This window comes from Oryx dammah, unplaced genomic scaffold, assembly GCF_014754425.2.
Source record: "Oryx dammah isolate SB20612 unplaced genomic scaffold, SCBI_Odam_1.1 HiC_scaffold_28, whole genome shotgun sequence".
Lineage (NCBI taxonomy): Eukaryota > Metazoa > Chordata > Mammalia > Artiodactyla > Bovidae > Oryx > Oryx dammah.
Genome location: NW_024070212.1, coordinates 93,317,287 through 93,340,747, shown reverse-complemented (window position 1 = coordinate 93,340,747; position 23,461 = coordinate 93,317,287). Strand labels below are relative to the sequence as shown.

The following is a 23,461-nucleotide window of genomic DNA, read 5'->3' as shown; positions in this document are numbered from 1 at the left end:
GTCCTTGGTCACCTAAAGACAATGCAAGAAAGCCACCATAAGTATTGTAAAATTTCCTCTAAGAATTCCCCTAAGAGACCTGTAGCTATTTACTAAAGGTTTGTGTACTGATTAAAGGAAAATCTAGATCTTTAGGAAATAACTAGATGCTAACTCTAATACTAATTCTCCTGGGAATATAAAAAAGGAGGATTACAGTGGTAAATGAAGTTTTGGCCTAATCTAATTACACAAGGTTCATTTACTCTCTTCAACCTCAGTTCAGTTCGGTTCAGTCGCACAGTCTTATCCGACTCTTTGCGAGCCCATGAATCACAGCACGCCAGGCCTCCCTGTCCATCACCATCTCCCGGAGTTCACTCAGACTCACGTCCATCGAGTCAGTGATACCATCCAGCCATCTCATCCTCTGTCGTCCCCTTCTCCTCCTGCCCCCAATCCCTCCCAGCATCAGAGTCTTTTCCAATGAGTCAACTCTTCACATAAGGTGGCCAAAGTACTGGAGCTTCAGCTTTAGCATCATTCCTTCCAAAGAAATCCCAGGGTTGATCTCCTTCAGAATGGACTGGTTGGATCTCCTTGCAGTCTCCAACCCCACAGTTCAAAAGCATCAATTCTTCGGCGCCCAGCCTTCTTCACAGGCCAACTCTCACATCCATATGTGACCACAGGAAAAACCATAGCCTTGACTAGACGGACCTTAGTCGGCAAAGTAATGTCTCTGCTTTTGAATATACTATCTAGGTTGGTCATAACTTTTCTTCCAAGGAGTAAGCGTCTTTTAATTTCATGGCTGCAGTCACCATATGGAGTGATTTTGGAGCCCAGAAAAATAAAGTCTGACACTGTTTCTACTGTTTCCCCATCTATTTCCCATGAAGTGATGGGACTGGATGCCATGATCTTCGTTTTCTGAATGTTGAGCTTTAAGCCAACTTTTTTGCTCTCTTTCACTTTCATCAAGAGGCTTTTTATTTTTAGCTCCTCTTCACTTTCTGCCATAAGGGTGGTGTCATCTGCATATCTGAAGTTATTGATATTTCTCCTGGCAATCTTGATTCCAGCTTGTGCTTCTTCCAGTCCAGCGTTTCTCATGATGTACTCTGCATAGAAGTTAAATAAGCAGGGTGACAATATACAGCCTTGACGTACTCCTTTCCCTATTTGGAACCAGTCTGTTGTTCCATGTCCAGTTCTAATTGTTGCTTCCTGACCTGCATACAGATTTCTCAAGAGGCAGGTCAGGTGGTCTGGTATTCCCATCTCTTTCAGAATTTTCCACAGTTTATTGTGATCCACACAGTCAAAGGCTTTGGCATAGTCAAGAAAGCAGAAATAGATGTTTTTCTGGAACTCTCTTGCTTTTTCCATGATCCAGCAGATGTTGGCAATTTGATCTCTGGTTCCTCTGCCTTTTCTAAATCCAGCTTGAACATCAGGGAGTTCACAGTTCAAGTATTGCTGAAGCCTGGCTTGGAGAATTTTGAGCATTACTTTACTAGCATGTGAGATGAGTGCAATTGTGCAGTAGCTTGAGCATTCTTTGGCATAGCCTTTCTTTGGGATTGGAATGAAAACTGACCTTTTCCAGTCCTGTGGCCACTGCTGAGTTTTCCAAATTTGCTGACATATTGAGTGCAGCACTTTCACAGCATCATCTTTCAGGATTTGAAACAGCTCAACTGGAATTCCATCACCTCCACTAGCTTTGTTCGTAGTGATGCTTTCTAAGGCCCACTTGACTTCACATTCCAGGATGTCTGGCTCTACGTGAGTGATCACACCATTGTGATTATCCGGGTCGTGAAGATCTTTTTTGTACAGTTCTTCTGTGTATTCTTGCCACCTCTTCTTAATATCTTCTACTTCTGTTAGGTCCATACCATTTCTGTCCTTTATTGAGCCCATCTTTGCATGAAATGTTCCCTTGGTATCTCTAATTTTCTTGAAGAGATCTCTAGCCTTTCCCATTCTGTTGTTTTCCTCTATTTCTTTGCACTGATCGCTGAAGAAGGCTTTCTTATCTCTTCTTGCTATTCTTTGGAACTCTGCATTCAGATGCTTATATCTTTCCTTTTCGCTTCTCTTCTTTTCACAGCTATTTTGTAAGGCCTCCCCAGACAGCCATTTTGCTTTTTTGCATTTCTTTTCTGATCCCTGTCTCCTGTACAATGTCACGAACCTCATTCTATATCTTCAACCTATCCTGCAGTTTTTTCCCCAGATCCCGACAGATAGCTCCTATTGACTTCCTGATCCATGAAATCAGGGATATTATGTAGGAGGAGAGAACAGGAACAACAACTCTTGCATATACTTTTTGTTTTAATTTGCAAGCACCATGACAAGCATTTTGCTGCCTCTCAGCAGGGTAAACAATAAACCCTCACTGTCTTTTCCTGAAGGTTAAATCAACTCTCTTGCTCTCTGTCATAATAATCTAGCCTGGACAGATCTTGATCACCCAGGTATCCCACAAAACATTATAGTGATGACAATGCAGACTGGCCCCGAAGAGCAAAAGTAGCAAGCATTTTGATGCTTTGGTAAGATACATGGGCGTGCTAGACATTAGGAGATACACACCACAAAAATGCAGGGCCCTTCACCTTGGTGAAGTTTCAGGGTCCAGGGGTCAGAAGCTGGTTGCTGTACGTACTCCCATCAATGCCTAAGAGATATCTAAGCTAACTGAGAAAGAAAAAATTTGGACTGGGAAAGGAAAAAATGATTATGTATAATATGCCAGTAACAACCAAAAATAAACTGCTGAAACATCATTACAACCCTAATCAAAGATATCCCTGAAGGACTTCCCTGGTGGTCCAGTGGTAATGAATCTGCCTGCCTATGCAGAGGACACAGGTTCTATCGTTGGTCCAGGAAGATCCCACATGCCTTGGAGCAACTAAGCCCAAGGACCACAACTTTCTGAGCTCACATGTTACAACTACTGAAGCCTGTGCAACTAGAGCCCATGCTCCCCAACAAGAGAAGCCATCGCAATGAGAAGCCCACACACTGCAACGAAAATAGCCCTACTCACAGCAACTAGAGAAAGCAACTAGCACACAGCAACAAAGATGCAGCACAGCCAAAAATAAATAACAACTAAATAAAATGTTTTAAAAAGACAGTAGTGAAAGTGAGGAGAACTTGAGGTTGTAACACAGGGTGATCACTTCATTTTGACAGAGAAATAACTTGAGATACAAATTATACTGAATCACATGAAGTAGTTAATGAATTGGTCAGCTGATCAGAACTTAGAAAACATAAAAAGAAAACTGACTCACACAAGAGTCCGAGGAAGAGGGATGGAAATGGATCATTTAGTGTGGACACAAAATGTGAATATATGTTACTGGGTGACTGCTGTCTATGAAACTGAAAGTAAAATCGCTTAGTCGTGTCCGACTCTTTGCAATCCCAGATATTAGTCCATGGAACTTTCCAAGCCAGAATACTGGAGTGGGTACCTACTGCCTTCTCCAGAGGATCTTTCCAACCTAGGGATTGAACCCTGGTCTCCTGCATTGCAGGTGGATTCTTTACCAACTGAGCCACCAGAGAAGCTATCCAGTTAAAAAAAAAAAAAAAGGCGGGGGGTGGGGGTGGGGGGAAACCTCTCAATGCAGATAAAATGGCATTGTTCTGCTGATGTCAGTGAGCTTTATTCATTTGTACCCCAGGACTATTCAATGCTTTAAGGTACAATCTGGCCACACCAATAGGAGTGGAGGTTAGGCACAACAATATCAGCTTACCCTCACCAGGTCTGAATCTGGCTAGGGAATCTACAGAATGCCTAAACTGCAAACAACAGGGACCAATACGGAACCCTCAATACAACTCCATTCACAGGGGTCTGGTAATGGATCATTTCTACCATGGAGGGGGCAGTCAGTCATCTGTTCCTATCTAAAAAGACACTTTTCTGGATACATAGTTGACTTCTCTGACAGCAATGCTTCTGCCAGCACCACCATTCATGGATTTAAGGAATGCCTTATTGATCTATGACTTCCCTGGTGGCTCAGATGGTAAAGCGTCTGCCTACAATGTGGGAGACCTGGGTTCGATTCCTGGGTCGGGAAGATCCTCTGGAGAAGGAAATAGCACCCCACTCCAGTACTCTTGCCTGGAAAATCCCATGGATGGAAGAGCCTGGTAGGCTACAGTCCGTGGGGTCGCAAAGAGTCGGACATGACTGTGCAACTTCACCTTATTGATCTATGGCTTTCCATGCAACACTGGTTCTAACCAAGGAACTCATTTCACAGTAACAGAAGTTCAGCACTGGTATCACTGGTGTATACCATTACCCAGACAGCTAGCTATTTAACAGTGGAATGGTTGAAGATAGTATGGCACAGATTGGGTATACTTTGTGTGTCAGTTGCTCAGTTGTGTCTGACTCTTTGCAACCCTATGGACTGTAGCCCACAAGGCTTCTCTCTCCATGGGATTCTCCAGGCAAGAAAACAGGAGTGGGTAGCCATGTCCTTCTCCAGGGGATCTTCCCAACCCAGGGATCAAACTCAGGTCTCCTGCATTGCAGGCGGATTCTTTACTGCCTGAGCTAGCAGGGAAGCAGTCCTCAAAGTTTAAGGGTCCACCTTAAACGATGGTATATGCTTTACATCAATGACCAAAACATCGTGATATGTCTCACTGTCAGGGAAAAAAAAAATGAGTATGAGAATTAAGTGGTGGTATTAACTTATTATGCCTAATAACTTACCGAATTTCTGCTTCCTGCAACTTTGGGATCTGGTGGTTCAGAGATCACAGGACGTAATGTTTCCACAGTACTTCTACTGTGTTAGAATTTGAGAATGCCACTTGGCCATGTTATACTCCTCAAGCTACTGAATCAGCCAACAAAGGAGGAGATACTAGCTGATACCTCCTGATAATCAAGGGGAAAAAAATCAAGATTGTTGCTACATGCAATGGGCTATTTTCTAGGGTATACCCAAAATTAAGAGTTAATGGGAAACTATAACCAATTTTCTTCAAAAGTCCACTGAGGATTCTAACTTTTCAAGAATGAATGTTTGAGATGTCCCACCAAGTAGAGAACCTTGACTATTTGAGGTACTGACGGACAGAAAACAATGGAAGAACAAACAAACCATGGCTGTACGGCCAGTAAGCAGAAACAAGGACAGTAACAACATGTGTGTACACACACAAAATTCTGTTCTTACAGTTTACACACTGAACCTATCAACACTATCCTAGCAGTGACAGCACCATCATTGGCACCCACTTTGTTTCAGAGTCAATCACTGATGTTAGCTTCTATTTTCTTTCAATACTTCAAAACAAATCTCTGCATCCTGTCAGAAATATCAGTATCAGCTGAGCAAGATTTCTTTCTCATGTCTGGTGCTAAGTTCCTAGGGTCCTTCCTCTGAGCTCCAAAATTGTGCTAACTTCAACCTCTCCCAAAAATCTTTCTTTTTTCCCTCCAGTACAAGGAATAACCTTGTGCTCTTCAGTGGTCAACAGGGGGTTCTTCTGGGCAGCCTGTCCTAGAGCAAGCTCTCAGGAGTGGGTTCCACAGATCTGCCCCATACAGTCCCAGCTCTGCCCACCCTTCTCAGAGGACACCACAGCTTTAAGTTTTCTCTGGCCCTAGGCTCCCTTCCTCACTCACCAGAAGAACACACCCCATCTGGGCCTAGTGGTGCAGTTGTTTCCTGCAGTCGTTACATTCAGATTGTTTTAAGTATCCCTTTCGGCTCTTTCAACCTACACCACATCTGTATAACTATGCACTATATGAAAGACCCTCAGATTTGAAATTCCTAGTGTGCTGCTTTTTTTCTCTTTACCAAACCCTAACTCAAGGACACAGTTTAATATTTCTAATCAGAGCAGGCTATTTGGTATGTTTGTTGGTCACAAAGGATTTTTTTTTAAGTTATCACTTTAAAATTTTCTTATTAGCTATAATTATTCTATTTCAAGATCAACAAAACATAATGAATTTACATTAGCGTTTCTTACTAGCAATCAAAAAAAGAGAGAGAGTCAGAGAGAAAAAGAGGTCCAGTTAATGAATAATCTTATCAGTCGTGACTAATGTTCAATAGCATCCAAAGAGTGCAAAAGTATCCAAAACTGTTTACTCAAAAAATATATTTAAAAATTTTTCATCTATGAAGACTTCAATCCTATAATCTATTCTCACTATTCTAGTTAACCAATAATTTAAAAGGAGAAGAAAAAAAAAACATACATACACACAAACACAGTGGTAAGGGAAACTATGGAGAAAACAATTTAGATCTAAACTTCAACTAAAGTGTTGTTTTTATCCTTATTCAACTTTCCTCTACAAACCACACAGGTCCAGGAAAGGCAGTGAACAAAGCAAAGTAAACAGAGACTCTAACCTTGTTATTTCCATTTTGAAAAGTTCACCCCTTGGTAAAACCTCTAGGTACAAGATAAATAAATAAAGTGTGCCTTAAAGATAAATGTATTAAAAAAAAAAAAGCCAGATTTTTTTAATGGACATCAGAAAAGACAATAAACAGAAACTAATTAGCCAAAATGGACATTTTCTAAATTAGAAAATTTCAGCATCTACCTATTCTGAAAGCTATTTATAATAATGCTCAAGATCTGAAAGCAAACCTCTCTTCTCTAGGCTTCCTCAATGAATTAATAAACAAAGACACATATAATACATATGTCTGGATCACAAAATAAAATAGTTGATAAATACTATTCAATCAATGAGCAAAATTACACAGTATTAATTCAAAAAATTTTTAGAACATAACATATACTGGCCAAAAATACAAGTAATTCATTAGTGCAACTTTCTAACAATAGCTATCTCCAAAAATAATTCTTTAAAGGTGCTGAAGTGAAAGAGAAGAGTGAAAAAGTTGGCTTAAAGCTCAACATTCAGAAAACGAAGATCATGGCATCTGGTCCCATCACTTCTTGGGAAATAGATGGGGAAACAGTGGAAACAGTATCAGACTTTATTTTTTTGGGCTCCAAAATCACTGCAGATGGTGACTGCAGCCATGAAATTAAAAGACACTTACTCCTTGGAAGAAAAGTTATGAGCAACCTAGATAGCATATTCAAAAGCAGAGATATTACTTTGCCAATTAAGGTCTGTCTAGTCAAGGCTATGGTTTTTCCAGTAGTCATGTATGGATGTGAGAGTTGGACTGTGAAGAAGGCTGAGCACCGAAGAATTGATGCTTTTGAACTGTGGCGTTGGAGAAGACTCTTGAGAGTCCCTTGGACTGCAAGGAGATCCAACCAGTCCATTCTGAAGGAGATCAACCCTGGGATTTCTTTGGAAGGAATGATGCTAAAGCTGAAACTCCAATGTTTTGGCCACCTCATGTGAAGAGTTGACTCATTGGAAAAGACTCTGATGCTGGGAGGGATTGGGGGCAGGAGGAGAAGGGGACAACCGAGGATGAGATGGCTGGATGGCATCACTGACTCGATGGACGTGAGTCTGAGTGAACTCCGGGAGTTGGTGATGGACAGGGAGGCCTGGCCTGCTGCGATTCATGGAGTCGCAAAGAGTCGGACATGACTGAGCGACTGAACTGAACTGAACTGAACAATATCCTGAATAAAAAAACATTTTACGAAGAAGGATTAAATATACATGTATATATTTGATGTTTATGCATAAATGAATGGTTTAGATTCTGACTGCATTAGTTACAAACTTCACTCAGTTCAGTTCAGTCGCTAGTCAAGTCCAACTCTTTCCGACCGCATGGACTGCAGCATGCCAGGCTTCCCTGTCCTTCACCAACTCCCACAGTCTGCTCAAACTCATGTTCATTGAGTCAGTGATGCCATGCAACCATCTCATCCTCTATCATCTCCTTCTTCTGCCTTCAATCTTTTCCAGAATCAGGGTCTTTTCCAATGAGTCAGTGTTTTGCATCAGGCAGCCAAAAGATTGGAGTTTCAGCTTCAGCATCATCCTTCCAACAAATATTAGGGACTGATTTCCTTTAGGATTGACTGGTTTGATCTCCTTGCAGTCCAAGGGAATCTCAAGAGTTGTTTCCAACATCACAGTTCTAAAGCAACCATCTTCGGCGCTCAGCTTTCTTTATGGTCCAACTCTCACATCCATACATAACTACTGGAAAAACCATAGCTTTAACTAGACGGCCCTTTGTTGGCAAAGTAATGTCTCTGCTTTTTAAAATGCTTTCTAGGTTGGTCATAGCTTTTCTTCCAAGGAGTAAGCGTTTTTTTAATTTCATGGCTGCAGTTACCATCGGCAGTGATTTTGGAGCCAAAGAAAATAAACTTTGTCACTGTTTCCATTGTTTCCCAATCTGTTTGCCATGAAATGATGGGACTGGATGCCATTATCTTAGTTTTCTGAATGTTGAATTTTAAGCCAGTTTTTTCATTCTTCTCTTTCACTTTCATCAAGAGGCTCTTTAGTTCTTCTCACTTTGTGCCATAAGGGTGGTGTCATCTGCATATCTGAGGTTATTGATATTTCTCCCGGCAATCTTCATTCCAGCTTGTGCTTCATCCAACCCAGAATTTTACATGATGTACTCTGCATATAAGCTAAGCAGGGTGACAATATACAACCTTGATGTACTCCTTTCCCAGTTTGGAACCAGTCTGTTGCTCCATGTCTGGTTCTAACTGTTGCTTGGACCAACATACAGATTCCTCAGGAGGCAGGTAAGGTGGTCTGGTATTCCCATCTCTTGAAAACTTTTCCACAGTTTGTTGTGATCCACACAGTCTAAGGCTTTAGCTTAGTCGATGAAGCAGAAGTAGATGTTTTTCTGAAATTCTCTTGCTTTTTCTATGATCCATCAGATGTTGGCAATCTGATCTCTGGTTCTGCTGCCTTTTCTAAATCCAGGTAGAACACCAGGAAGTTCTCAGTTCACATATTGTTAAAGCCTCTCTTAAAGAATTTTGAGCACTACTTTGCTGGCATGTGAGATAAGTATAATTGTGCAGTACTTTTAACACTCTTTGGCATTACCTTTCTTTGGGATTGGAATGAAAACAGACCTTTTCCAGCCCTGCGGCCACTGCTAAATTTTCCAAATTTGCTGGCCCACTGAGTGCAGCTTACACAGCATCATCTTTTAGGATATGAAATAGCTCATCTGGAATTCCATCACCTCCACTAGTTTTGTTCACAGTGATGCTAACTAAGGCCCACTTGACTTTGCACTCCAGGATGTCTGGCTCTAGGTGAGTGATCACACCATCATGGTTATCTGGGTCATTCAGATCTTTTTTGTATAGTTCTTCTGTGTATTCTTGCTACCTCTTTACATGAGTTCAAAAATAGAAATTTTCTTTTTTTTAATGTACCCATAAGTTAAAGACACGTAAGAAGCCTTTTTTTTTTAATGCTTAAGGTATTAGGTAATTGATAGGTAATTGTGTTAGGTAATTGATATTGTTTTCTTTATTAAATCCCATTAAAACCCTTAAGAAAGAAATGCTCATATAGATGAGGAAACTCAAGATTAGAGAATTTACAGATTGACCAAATGCCACAAATGTAATAGGTGGTGAGGTCTGGATTTTTTTCATTTTAAAACCATGCTTTTTCTTTTATACTACTCTGTCCTCTTGAAGTTATTAATCTAGTCATAACTTTTAAGATTTTTTTCTCCTTGGGATAAAGAAAGCAAAATTTAATGCATGTATGTAGCATCTTTCTTCTACAGCTTTGCTTTTACAGTTATTATTTTAGTTCTAAGCAAGCATATGCTGTATTAGCAATATACTGTGTAGTTAAATAAGCCTTGGAGGATGAGGCAGAAGACTTGCTTATGTTCCTGACTCCATCAACATCATGCTGTGTTATCTGAGTCAAATCACTCATGGCTTATTCTCTCTCCTTTAGAATGAGAGATAAAAATACCTGTGTTTACTTGCTTACAACTGAAATAATGACTGTAAAAACAAAGCTCTAGAAGAAAGATGCTATATACATGCATTAAATTTTAACTTCTTTACCCCAAGGAAAAAAAATCTTAAAAGTTATGACATGACTAGATTACTGACCTTCAAGAGGCCAGATTGGTATAAAATAAAGAGCATGGTTTTTAAAATGAGAAAATCCAGACCTCATCACCTACTACATTTGTGGCCTTCAATGAACCTATAAGTTCTCTAATCTTGAGCTTCCTCATCTATGAAATATGAGCATTTACTTAAGGGTTTTAATGGGCATTAATAAAGAAAACTGTATCAATTACATAGCAAAATACCCTAAGCATTAAAAAAAATAGTTTCTTTACCTTGAATTTATGGGTACATTTAAAAAAAAATTCCACTTTTGAACAAACGTGAACATCTGATTTCAAGAAAAACTATAAAGTACAGAGATTAGGTTCTTTTCCCCAAAATAATTTACATATTTAAAAAAAATAACCATCCCTCTTCTTGGTAGCTCTTTTCTCTGTTGAGGTATAAACTGACAAATTGAGGTAGCTGTTTTCACAGCCTATCATCAACTTATTACAAAATTCAAACACACAAAACAAAGATTCTTTTAAACTGCCTACATATACCATTCCTAGCACTGTATCTTACACTTTCAGTGTTAAATCCACGAAAAAGTACAAAGAGCCCTCTTTCATTTCCTCTGGTCAGCAGACTACAAGAAGAATTTTCAGTTCTATCAAATCCAGTGATTTGAAAACTAAAGAACAAAGTTAGGAAGGAAAATAGTTGAAGACTATTACTTTCTTCTGTGGACATATGATTCATTCCTTTAACAAGCAAACAAAACAAAAGAAAACACACCCTGATGAAAGTTAAACCCCAAATATTATAGTAACTTTATTAGAAATCAATTCAGTACTGAATTTCTTAGCTATAAAATATATTAAGCAAAAAGTATCTTCTGTGACAGGAAGTTGGGATGTTTCCAGGGATGAGGGAATTTCTACAGTTCACCTCTAGCAAATACTATTAATTATAAGATATATCCAATATGTACTCAGAACCTAGCAGCTGAATCCACAAGGGTTTAGCAAGCAAAAATTCTGGCACAAAAAGTGACATAACATTTACTCAAGAATAAAACTGGAGCCATATTTAGCAATCTAAAACTTTCTAAACCAAGGGGAAAAAATAATCTTGAAGGAAGCTCTTGTAATCATCTAGTTTGCTTTCTAGACAAGGGTTTCAATAGAATTGAATGCTTGTGAACTTAAAAAAAAAAAACTGAACAAACCAACAGACAAAAATTTGGTACAGACTGTGGAAATCGGCCACATTTACTCTGGATGAAATTCTGATAGTCTTCCAAAAAAAAGAGAGAGTGGGGAATAGGTCTGTTTATCATTGCTTTGACCTAAAAACCATTAATCACAAAGGGTGGTACAGGTAACAAACAGAATTTTTCTTCCTTTCTAAATATACACAGTTTCCTATAAAGTACAGCACATTCTGCAGTTCATGGTGAATTTTTTGATGTTTTTGCAACAGCACTTTCCTTCCTCTCCAAAACAACCTCATTCCTAGTCTGCTGTTTCTGTTTGCCTCATCTGCACTTAGCAGATCATGCTTCAGTGACTTAGAAATCCCAGCCACCAAAATTCAAGCCAAAGTTTGAACTGCAAGGAGAGAGGAGGGGTAGGGGGAATCGAGTAATTAAACTATACTTGGAAGGGAGAATGGTTTGCCTCCTATGACTTTATAATGTGCTCTCTTAATCCATAACCAGTCTCCAATTTTAAGAAAAGAAAGTTATGAATTTATTTTTAATTTAAGGAATTATTTTGTAACTACTATAGCTCTCTTGGCATCATCTTCCAATTTTACCTTTTGGCAATGACACAAAATCACGAAGACTATTCCACATGTTTTACAGTGGATACTTCAGGCAAAATAGTTCAAAGCTCTGGGAAGTTTCATTAGTAAGGACTTACTCAAATTGTTGCAAATTAACAAAAATTTAATTTTGAAACCAAAAAGAAGGAAAAAAAAAGAATTAGTAAGGTTGGAGATAAAGCCTGTATAGTTAAATGATAACCATGCTCTGGAGTTACTGAGCCATGGTCTGATTTTCTCACTACTAATAGCTTGAAGGATTCAGTTCCTCCCATCTTATGAATTTAGAAGATGACCTTGAAAAGTTTTCCTAAAAATAAAATAAATCATCTTTAAAAATGGTATCACCCAATCTGAAATAACATTACACAGTTAAACACTAGAGACTTTCAGAAATTAATATAACTAATCAAATATCTGAAAGAAGAACAACTGTATCAATAACTTTATACACCAAAGATAAAATGCTCTATGAAAAAGTGAAACAAACAAACAAAAAATTAACCACTGTCTCTTTTTTGCTTTAAATTCTCATCATCTTATAACATACCTTTGCAGAATGCCATTTTCCTGGGGTATTACACCATTAATAGCTGCCTGTAAACAAAAACAGAGAAGACATTTAAGGAAACAGAAAAATGCTCAGGGGTGGAGTGTAGTGGAGTGGAAAACACTATAAAGGAAAATAAGTATACTTTGAAAATTTAAACAAAATATTAGGTGTTTCCTCAGTGATAAAAAAAATTTTTCGTTAAATATTTTTTATACATCTCTATAATAAAACTGTATTTTAGAGAATTTTTTAAAATGCATTTGGCATATAATACTTCCAAATCTTGAGTCATAAAAGCTTAATTCCACAGTCCTCATTTAAGCAAAACACCCACAAAACGAAGGATGTTTAAGGATGTTAGAACAAGTAAAATCAGTACCTTAAAAGTTATCTCTTAATATTATTTCCTTCCTCAGACTGAGAGAAGAAAGATATATAATCACAAATGAAAAATGCCAATAAGAATTTTTATATTAGCTCAGGAATTAAATTCATTGTGTTATGTTACAGTCATTATTCCTAACAAAAAGAACAATCAGAAGGAAAAAATGTAGGGCATAAGGTGTCTGATAAACACACCACAATTGGATCAGGTTACAAAAGGAGCAGGAGCATCACCGGGGAAGTCTCCTTACATAAAACATTTCTGAAATTGGTGTCTAAGCTAACAAGTCACCAGTTACTTAAGAGAACAAATGTGACATGATACGGACATTTTTAAAGACTACTAAGCAAACAGGCTGTTACATCCTGGATTGTGGGCAGATCATTACAGGGTAATAGAGAAGATTCCCTGAAGGAAAAAAAAAAAAAAATGATTCTTCCAACTTTGCTTTTGCATCATAACGACTTCTTTCCTCCCCTTTCCCACACATTCACATCAAAATGCAGATAAACGCTTCGATGTTTTATCAGCTGTGTGGAGATCAATTGCAAAAAGGAGTTTGTGTATTTTGTGAAACATTAGTTTAAATACTTGCCAGAGGTAGGTCCAGTTTACAAAATTATACCGTTGAATAGAAACAATGTAGAGTATAAGACACTTGCTATGAATTTTCAAAGTTTAAATGCTCCACGGGCAAAAGTCAAAGAAATCCACAGATTAATACAGATAGTGGATACCATAGAACCCTGACAACTCTGGAGGCTCATAAATCCTTCGAGTCAAGCAAACCCTAAAATCAGTTTTGAAAGCCACAAATTCAATAGAAGGATCTCTTCCTCCGGCCAGGTCAATTATCCCTTTTCTGTTGACAGCAATGGTTCCACATACAAATATCTTCTTTGTTAAAAAACAGAAAGTGGCAAGGGAATGTTCTGTGATGTTGGAAAAGAAACAAAATACCAGAGTCTGGAAAGATTTTGTTCAAATTTTCACTAGAGAATGCCAAGGTATAATGGAAAGAACACTAAGGATTTATAAAGTCCAAGGTTTGAATCTAGATTCCCCCACTTATTGCTTTGATGACCTTAGTATATATTCTCCATTCACTGAACTTCCTTGAGCCACAGTTTCCTCATCTGTAGGAGTAAATACTACACCTTCAGTCAAGGTGGACTTGCCTTTTTGTTCCTTAAAGGCCTTTTTGTTCCTTAAAGGCCTTTTAAGATACTATATCTGCTTGGAATGCCCTTTTTCCTATTGCCTGTCTGGCTGAAACTTAATTAATCATCCTGGCTTCTAGCATGGAAAAAAACCTATTCAACAATTAATTTTACCATGAGAAGTTCTGGTAATATCCAAAAGGAGTCAAAAAGTAACTTTAAATTTACTTTTCTTTAAAAAATCAGAGCTAGATTAAGTAAAGCATCTATTTAAAGGCAAATAAAATGAAGCTCTGGAAATATTTTAATTCCCTCCCTCTCTTTCTTCTTTGGTGAAGTGAGACAAACAGAATCTTGGGGAATTCATACATGTAAGAAAAAGAGAAGAGAAAGCTAAAACCAAAAACAAAACAATAAAAATGAAAGGGTTAGAAAAGAGGGCAAAGAATAGGTATATGTCATAGAGAGGGCAACAAAGATACAATAAAGAGGGACTAGACAAAACAAAAAAATATGGAATCAGTCCAGTATCAGTCCAGTTCAGTTCAGTCGCTCAGTCATGTCCAACTCTTTGTGACCCCATGAACTGCAGCACGCCAGGCCTCCCTGTCCATCACCAACTCCTGGAGTTCACCCAAACTCTTGTCCATCGAGTCAGTGATGCCATCCAGCCATCTCATCCTCGGTCATACCCTTTTCCTCCTGCCCCGAGTCCCTCCCAGCATCAGTCTTTTCCAATGAGTCAACTCTTCGCATGAGGTGGCCAAAGTATTGGAGTTTCAGCTTTAGCATCAGTCCTTCCAAAGAACACCCAGGACTGATCTCCTTCAGAATGGATTGGTTGGATCTTCTTGCAGTCCAAGGGACTCTCAAGAGTCTTCTCCAACACCACAGTTCAAAAGCATCAATTCTTCAGCACTTAGCTTTCTTCACAGTCAAACTTTCACATCCATACATGACCACTGGAAAAACCATGGCCTTGACTAGACGGACCTTTGTTGGCAAAGTAATGCCTCTGCTTTTGAATATGCTATCTAGGTTGGTCATAACTTTCCTTCCAAGGAGTAATGAGGTCTAATAAAAGACTGTTAGACATATTTGAAAACAGTTTTGGTAAAAACTGTATTATAAAAGACTAAGAAATATATAGGAAATAAGAAAGTATAACTGATCTTGAAACAACACAAGAAGTAAAAATATAGGACCTGCAAGAAAAATGGCTACAATAAATTTTTGTTTGTGATTAAAAAAAAAAAGAATAGTGATTTATTGAGTTCAAAGAGAATTCATTAGAAAAGGGAACAGTAAAGAATGAAGAAATGAAGAGTAAAATTAAAAGTTCAGTTCAACAAACAAATGCCTATTCATTGCCAGGCACTGTGCTAGACTATGGGGATGCCTGGGATCTATGTAGGGCTCAGGAGAGCACAGATAGAGAGGATACCTTTAGGAAAGAGACAGATTTAGAAAAACCTACATTAGAGACCGGGCTTCCTTAGTGATCTTCACCAGACTGAAATCGATTTCAAAAACAGCACCTTGCCTTGGTCTAGGTTACAGTAATTTGAAAATCCATTTTGGCATAACTATTATTGCTTTTATGCCATTATGTCAATGACATTTTTAATCCACTAATTTACCACAATTAGAATTCAGCTTCTAAGTTCTCTTTAGCAAAACTTGATGACACCTGAAACATCATTTCTCAGAGTCCACTGGAAGATAGGTAAGGTTATGTTTTAAGTGTAATGGAAGTCAAGGTCAGAGGTGGCTGTAAGAAATATTCTTATCTTCAGCCTTAACAGATGGAGAAAATGATGACACTCATGGTGGGCTTTAGACCTTTTGGGGATGGGAAATGGCAAAAATTCCTGTAGACAGTCTTACATTGTCAGATATGAAAGAAAAATGAGCCATTGGTAAACTGGTGGATTATAAAACTATGGCATCCATTAAATAAATAAATAAATTTACAGCATCTAATACAAATCATCCCCTACACATATAGTAAATCTTGGCTTTGGGTTTCTTTATATTTAAGAAAATGCTAATAACATTTCTTCAGAAGGGAGGGAGATGATATTATCCAAAAATTTCAGTGTCAACTTCCGAGTAAAAGAGATGCAGTAATAATAAAGGTAGCTAACATTATATATTAACAGTACTTACTAGGTGTTATGCATTCTCTAGGTGCCTTGTGTGTGTGTGTGTGTGTGTGTGTGTGTGTGTGTGTGTGTGTGCATGTTCAGTCAGGTCTGACTCTTTACAACCTCGTGGACTATAGGCTACCAGGTTCCTCTGTCCACGGAATTTTCCAGGCGAGAATACTAGAGTAGGTTACCATTTCCTACTCCATGGACTGTTACCTATCAGGCTCCTCTTGCTTGGAATTTTCCAAGCAAGAATACTAGAGTGGGTTGCCATGTCCTACTCCAGAGGATCCTCCCAAGCCAGGGATAGAACCCTCATTTCTTGTATCTCCTGCACTGGTAGGCTCAAACAAAATCATTCAACTTTCATATTACTCCCTCATTTTACAAATGAGGATACCAAGAAACCACAGTAGAAAATAATAGGCAAAAGATGAAACAAAAAAATGATGAATATAAGAGTTTTAAATGTTTGTTCTTTGAAAGACACCATTAAGAAAATGAAAAGGTAAACCACAGACTGGGAAAAGTATTTGCTTCATATATATGTCTGAGAAGGGATTTATATTCAGAATATTAAAAAAATTCTTATGACTCAAAAATGACAAATAATAATAAGATCTGAACAGAAAAGTCTCAAAAAAAGATAAGCATATAAAAAGCTGTTCAAATTAAACAGTCATCAGAGAAAGGCAAATTAAAACCATGGTAAATGACCACCACAAACCTATTAAAATGGCTAAAATTAAATCAGATGATACAAGTTTGGACAATAATGTTGAACAATAGGAAGTCTCATATATTGTATAATCACTTTCAAAATTGCTTTGTATATAAAGGTAATAAACATATAAGCTAGCAATATTACTCTTGAGTATTTATCTAAAAGAAATAAAAACATATTCCCCAAACAAAAACTTGCATACTATAATATTCATAGCAGCTCTAATCACAATTCCCAATAACTGGAAGTAGCCCAAATGCCCATCATTCACACAAATGTTGTTTGGGGTATAACACATTGTCTGGATACAATGGAATACTACCCAGCAATTAATAAAAAAAAAAAAAGAACATACTATAAACACTTTCAACTATATAGGTACATCTCAAAAACATGATGCTAAATGAAATCAGACACACACGAGAAAATACTACATGATTTCGCGTATATGAAATTCTAGGAAAAACTAACTTAATCTCTAATAAAAGAAGGCAGATCATAGGTTGCTTAGGGTGGATGGGGAATGACACAGCACTAACAATAGCACAATTAAGGGATAATGACTCTAGTGGTGGCAGTAATATAGATTCATACAAAACTCATTGAATCGCACATTTAAAATGAGTACATTTTACCATCAATAAACTTCATTTCTGAAAAAGAACAACTAAGAAATCTACTTCAAACACACTAAAATGGGTGAAATTTAAAAGACTAACACCACCAAATGGTGGTGAGCATTTGAAGCATAAGAACTAACACACTGCTGATGGCACAACTACTTTGGAAACAGTTTGACAGTTTCATATATAAAGTTAAACAACCACTTAACATACAATACCACATAGGGATTCATCCAAGAGAAATAAAAACATGTCCAACAAATACTAGCATACAAATATTCACAGCCACTTCATTCATAATACCAAACACTAGATACAAGCAAAAATGTCCTTTAACCAATAAGCAAGACTGCAGCATGTTCACACAAAGGACGGTTATTCAATAATGAAAATGAACTTCTGATACTTGCAACAATACTGATGAATCTCATAAATATCAAGTAAACAATGCCAGACACAAAGACTGCATACTATAGGATTCCTTTTACATGAAGTTTTAGAACAGACAAAACTTTCAAAATGTAGTAATACAAATCTGATCAGTGACTGCCTGAAGCAGGGTTAGGAGTTAGGGGAAAAGAAAAGATTTTCTAATGATAGAAATCTTGAAGGGATGGGGACTGGACACACTGTATACATAAACAATGTAAACACCATCAAAACTCATAGAACTGTATATAATTAAAGTTTGCATATACATATAAATTAGTCATTTTCAAAGCTGATTTAACAAAAGAACATTAAAACTCTAATTCAGTCTCATGGGACACTAGAAAAACGTCATCTCAGACACATATATCATCCCATTAGCTATTATTGTGCCCTACCTGTGGTTTGTACCCACCCATCATCACCTCCCTCTTTACTTTTGATAAGGTCATCTGTCTCCTTTAGAGAATTACGCACGCCTTATCCCATGTGATACTGAAAATGTGCTAATCATGGTGACCCAATTTAGACCAATCAGGCTCTCCTGGGAGTGTGGATCTTGAAAGAGTAACTAACTGGTTGAAGCTGTGTCCTGACAACAGTGCTCAGAGGCACTTTTCACAATAACCTTCTGACAGAGCAATTCTGTTTACTAATTGTCCTAAGACTTGGTTGTTCAAGCTTTCTTTCAAATATGTGAGCAACCTTCCAATAAACCCTGCTTCTTATTCTCCCTAAATCTACTTTGCAGTCAAAGACTGATAAACCAATACTCAATGAGGTTACATGACAAACTCAATACACATTAAGTTATAGATCACCATTTTTCCAGTCTTCAACAACTGTCAGTATTATTAGCTTAATTCTTATAGCAGCCTTCTCACCTGGTCAATCTCCAAATTAACTATTGATCAAATCAATGAAACTAAATACATTTCAAATACAAGAATCTATAAACAAGTAGAAAAAGAAAACCTGTTAAATTTTAAAATGTATGAAAACAGAAATGACATATAATTTTCATTATATAATCATACACACATATATACACACACAATCTCCAGATAGACTAGTATAGGCGACTCTATATTCTAAATGTTTGGAAAGCCTGTGAACTAGGGTAATAGTTATGATCATAATATTAGCATTGTTTCCATCTCTTGAAAATACTTAAAGTATAAAAAATGCTTTCTAAATTAGTGTGCTTTTGTTAAACTTGAAATCATTACTCTATGGTATGTCAGATTTCAGGTATTTTCAAAATATCTTAATAACAGGTGCCAGACCCACAAAGTACTCATATTTTAGCATTCACAACTCTGATCTTGCCATCAAGTGAATTCTTCCAGCAAAATCCAGGCTTTCTCTTCCCCATTATCAAGGCAGTGTTTTAGACACTGGAGGGAATACAAGGATGACAGAAACATTCCTCTCAAGTGACCAGTTAAAGAAACAATTAATAGCAGTCCAACCTGAGAGACAGTATGGAATTCAGAAAGGAAGGAATGCCTATTGTTGATTAATAGAGCTCAAGACCCAGATCTGAATCATTTTCTCCAAGAAAATTTAACTGACTCACACTACGTTTTTCTCAATGATTTTTCCATTGTGTTGTACTTACATAGCAATCATTCATCTTATATCATGCATTTGAATATTTCATTCTTTCACTCCACCATTAACTCATTCAACAAATATTTAATTATTAACTTGAAACTATTCTAAATACTAAGGAAACGACTGTTGTGAATAAGACACAATCATTCTCCTCTCATGTTTTGCTGTAAGTTGAGCCAATGAAAAATTCTGAAGAGATCATCATTCTATAGCTCTGAATTTTGGAATTTTCACCTCTGACCTTGTATGGGGGGAAAACATGCTCGTTGCCCTGTGTGTCTCCTCTACTCTCAAGAGTACCACAACTCTACTTCATTTCTGACAGCACTTGTGTAGATTTTCTATACATTAAGCAATTCTGTAACACCAGGAAAGTATCCATATAACTTAAGTCTGACACTATCTTCCGGAAGATAGATCCCACAAGTTAAGGGTTCAGTCCCACAAGACAGTTTCTACTTCAGATGCTAATCACAATTGCAAGTTGTCATCCGTGCTTCTGATCAAATGTCTATAAATCAGAGGTTTCCATGATCCTCTCCTCAATTCAATTAATTTGATTAAGTGGTTCACAGAAATCAAGCAAAGGTTTTACTTACTAGATCACTAGATTGTTATAAAAGGATATAACTCACGAACAGATGGAAGAGATGCATAGAATGAGGTATGTGGTATGGGACATGGAGATTCCATGCTCTCTCTGGGCATGCCACTCTCCTATGCATTCACCCAGAAGCTCCCCCAACCTGTACTATTGAGATTTTTATGAATGCTTCAACAGGTAGGCATAATTAATCATTAATTAACTCAATCCCCATTCCCTCTCCCCTTCCTAGAGGATACGGCTTGGTCTTTCTAGTGACCAGACGCTTTCTGAAGCTATTCACAAACCCATGAGTTTCATTAAAACAAAAGACACTCCTATCACCCAGGAAGTTCCAAGCATAGATTTATGTTAAGAACCAGAGTCAAAGAAAAAAATATTAGAATAACAACAACAACAACAAAAATGCTACTCTTATCACTTGGGAAGTTACAAGGGTTTCAGAAGCTCTGTGCCTGGAACCAGGATAGACCAATACCAACATCTATTATTTCACAAACCTCATTAGAATTATGTTAATCAAGTGATCTATTTTGGGATGAAAACTTCCCCAGCTACCCATGTGATAGACCAAAGAAATAATAGATTTAAGTGTCCACACTAAAAATGGCTATAAGATTATGGTTGAAAGCCAGTGAAGTCTCTAAAAGATGGCTTAATACCATTTCCTCCTCTTTCTGAGCAGAAAGGAAAACAATTTTTAATAAATAATTATTTAATTTTTCATAACTGTAACAGCTATGTCCAACCATCTACTATATTTAAGGAGAAGGAAATGGCAACCTACTCCAGTACTCTTGCCTGGAAAATCCCATGGATGGAGGAGCCTGGTAGGCTACAGTCCATGGGGTTGCAAAGAGTTGGACTCGTCTGAGCGACTTCACTTCACTCACTTCAAACTTTATCACTGGAGAAGGAAATGGCAACCCACTCCAGTATTCTTGCCTGGAGAATCCCATGGACAGAGGAGCCTGGTGGGCTATGGTCCATGGGGTTGCAGAGTCTTGACACGACTGATGTGACTAAGCACACACTATATTTAAATTCTTCTAAATGTACCTTCAAATTCCTATTTTCCAAATATGTTAATCATTATGATATTCTTCTCTAAATTTTTCTAAAGGACTCCACTGTATGACTGCAAAGCTGATGACTCTTATCTCCATTTATTATGGACTTCTGGAGAAGGCAATGGCACCCCACTCCAGTACTCTTGCCTGGAAAATCCCATGGATAGAGGAGCCTGGTAAGCTGCAGTCCATGGGGTCACTAAGAGTTGGACATGACTGAGCGACTTCACTTTCACTTTTCACTTTCATGCATTGGAGAAGGAAATGGCAACCCACTCCAATGTTCTTGCCTAGAGAATCCCAGGGATGGGGGAGCCTGATGGGCTGCCGTCTATGGGGTCGCACAGAGTCGGATACGACTGAAGCAACTTAGCAGCAGCATTATGGACTTCAATGGAGAAATACATAAGATATTCTAAAGGCAAAACAGTGGCAATAATCTGAATGTTAGGAGTAAAGCTGGGAAGAAAGGATGATTATTTGAAGCAAGTATTAAAACAAGGCTCTTGCAGGGAAAAGGAAGTTGAATGAAAGCATTCAGGGACAGATTTTCTTTCTTTTAAGTGGATCTACTTAATTTACCCAGGAAGGTAAAAGTAATTCTGTGTGGCTTCAGGAACAGTTTACATTAGGAGGCAGTGAGAGACCAGCTGGAAAAGTAAGCAAGAGTTAGATTATGAGATGTGGGATAAAGGCATTAAAAGTTTTGTTTAACCTGAAGATAAGGGGGAGGCAACTGCTGCAACTCAAATTTTCCCTTTAGGAAAATCATTTTAGTAGCACTGTGAGATACGAATTGAAAAGGAAAAAACTGCTGAAAATGAAATCTGGGCTTCTGACTTGGATGAGGAGACTGCTCCTGTTCCAGTTCTCTCACTCTCTAAAAATTACAAGCAATTCTAATGATTCCACCATTCAAGTCAAAAATCATACAATCATCCTCGATTCCTTTCTTTCTCTCTTACTTCACATTTAATCTCTGAGGAGTTCTTCATTATATGTCCAAAATGTAGAACCTCACCAATGTTCTCTGCTATCACCCTGGTCTAAATCACCATCTTTCCTCTGGCGTAGTATTCCAACAGTCTCTGAACATCCTTGCTCCACACACTTACTGCCTATTCACACAGAAGCCAGCATGATGCTTATAAATGTCAAACCAAATAAAATCCCTTTCCTACTCAAAACTCTTACGCCTTCACATATCATCAGACTCTAAGTCAAAGTCCTTATGCGGACCTTAGAAGACTCTATATATTCTGGCTCCAGCTCTCTCTCTCTGACATCATCTTCTACTAACCCTACCAAGTTGTTCTGGTTTTCTTACAATCTCTTGCACAAGCTAAGGATGCTCCCACATTAAACTACTTAACTTATTCTTCCCTTTGTCTGGAATGCTACTCCTTTAGATAGCCACATATCTCACTCCTTCACTCCAGTCAAGTTTCTACTCAATGATCATCTAAGAGAGGCCTTCCTTAACCAACCTACTATTTCCTTGTTTGTTATCAGATAACAAGCTCCAAATGTCTTTATTTGTTCACTAATGCACCATCATCAGGATCAATGGTACCTAATACCTATATAGTGTAAGTTAACATATACTAAATGTTCAAGTGAAAAAAATAAATGAATGCCATAGAATATGAGCAAAGGAATAGGGTAGTAAGGATAGGGAGGTTTGAGGCTTTCAGGTTTAGGCATGTTGATTTTGAACTACACATGGAACATTCATAAAAAGATATCCAACAGATTGTTAAGAATCGAAAATGTGTGAGTCTGAGATACTGAGTTTGGACTCATGAGTCAATCACTTAAAAAGTTATCTAGGGAAAAACAGAGCTACCAAATGATCCAGCAATCGCACTTCTAGTTAAATATCAAAAATAACTGAAATCAGAGTCTCAGAAGAGATATTTTTTTACTGACATTCACAGCAACAATAACCAAGAGACAGAAGCAACCCAAATGTCCATCAATGCTAAGAGATTTTTTTTTAAGTGTTACATACAAACAATAGAGTATTATGCAGCCTTAAAAAGAAGAAAATATTGTCACAGACTACAACATGGATAATCTTAAGACATCATGCTGAGTGAAATAAGCCAGTAAAAAATAACATATACTATCTGATTCCACTTATATGAGGTACCTAGAGTAGTCAAATTCATAGAAACTGAAAGTACATAGCATGGCAGTTACCAAGAGCTGGGGGAAGAGAAGAGGGTTTTAATTTAATGGGTATAGATTTTCAGTTTTGCAAGATGAAAAAGTTCTGGAGATCTACTTCTCAATAATATGTATA

The 23,461-nt window shown here is 37.7% G+C and overlaps 1 protein-coding gene across 2 annotated transcripts in view; it reads right to left on the bottom strand.

Moving 5' to 3' along the window:
- The window catches only part of FAF1 (Fas associated factor 1), a 472,185-nt gene that overhangs the window by 333,958 nt on the left and 114,766 nt on the right, over positions 1 to 23,461 (bottom strand). For both annotated transcript variants that reach the window (XM_040231204.1, XM_040231205.1), the window contains exon 3: positions 12,392 to 12,438. In XM_040231204.1, coding sequence (XP_040087138.1) covers positions 12,392 to 12,438 — 47 coding nt within the window. The remainder of the gene's footprint in view (positions 1 to 12,391; positions 12,439 to 23,461) is intronic.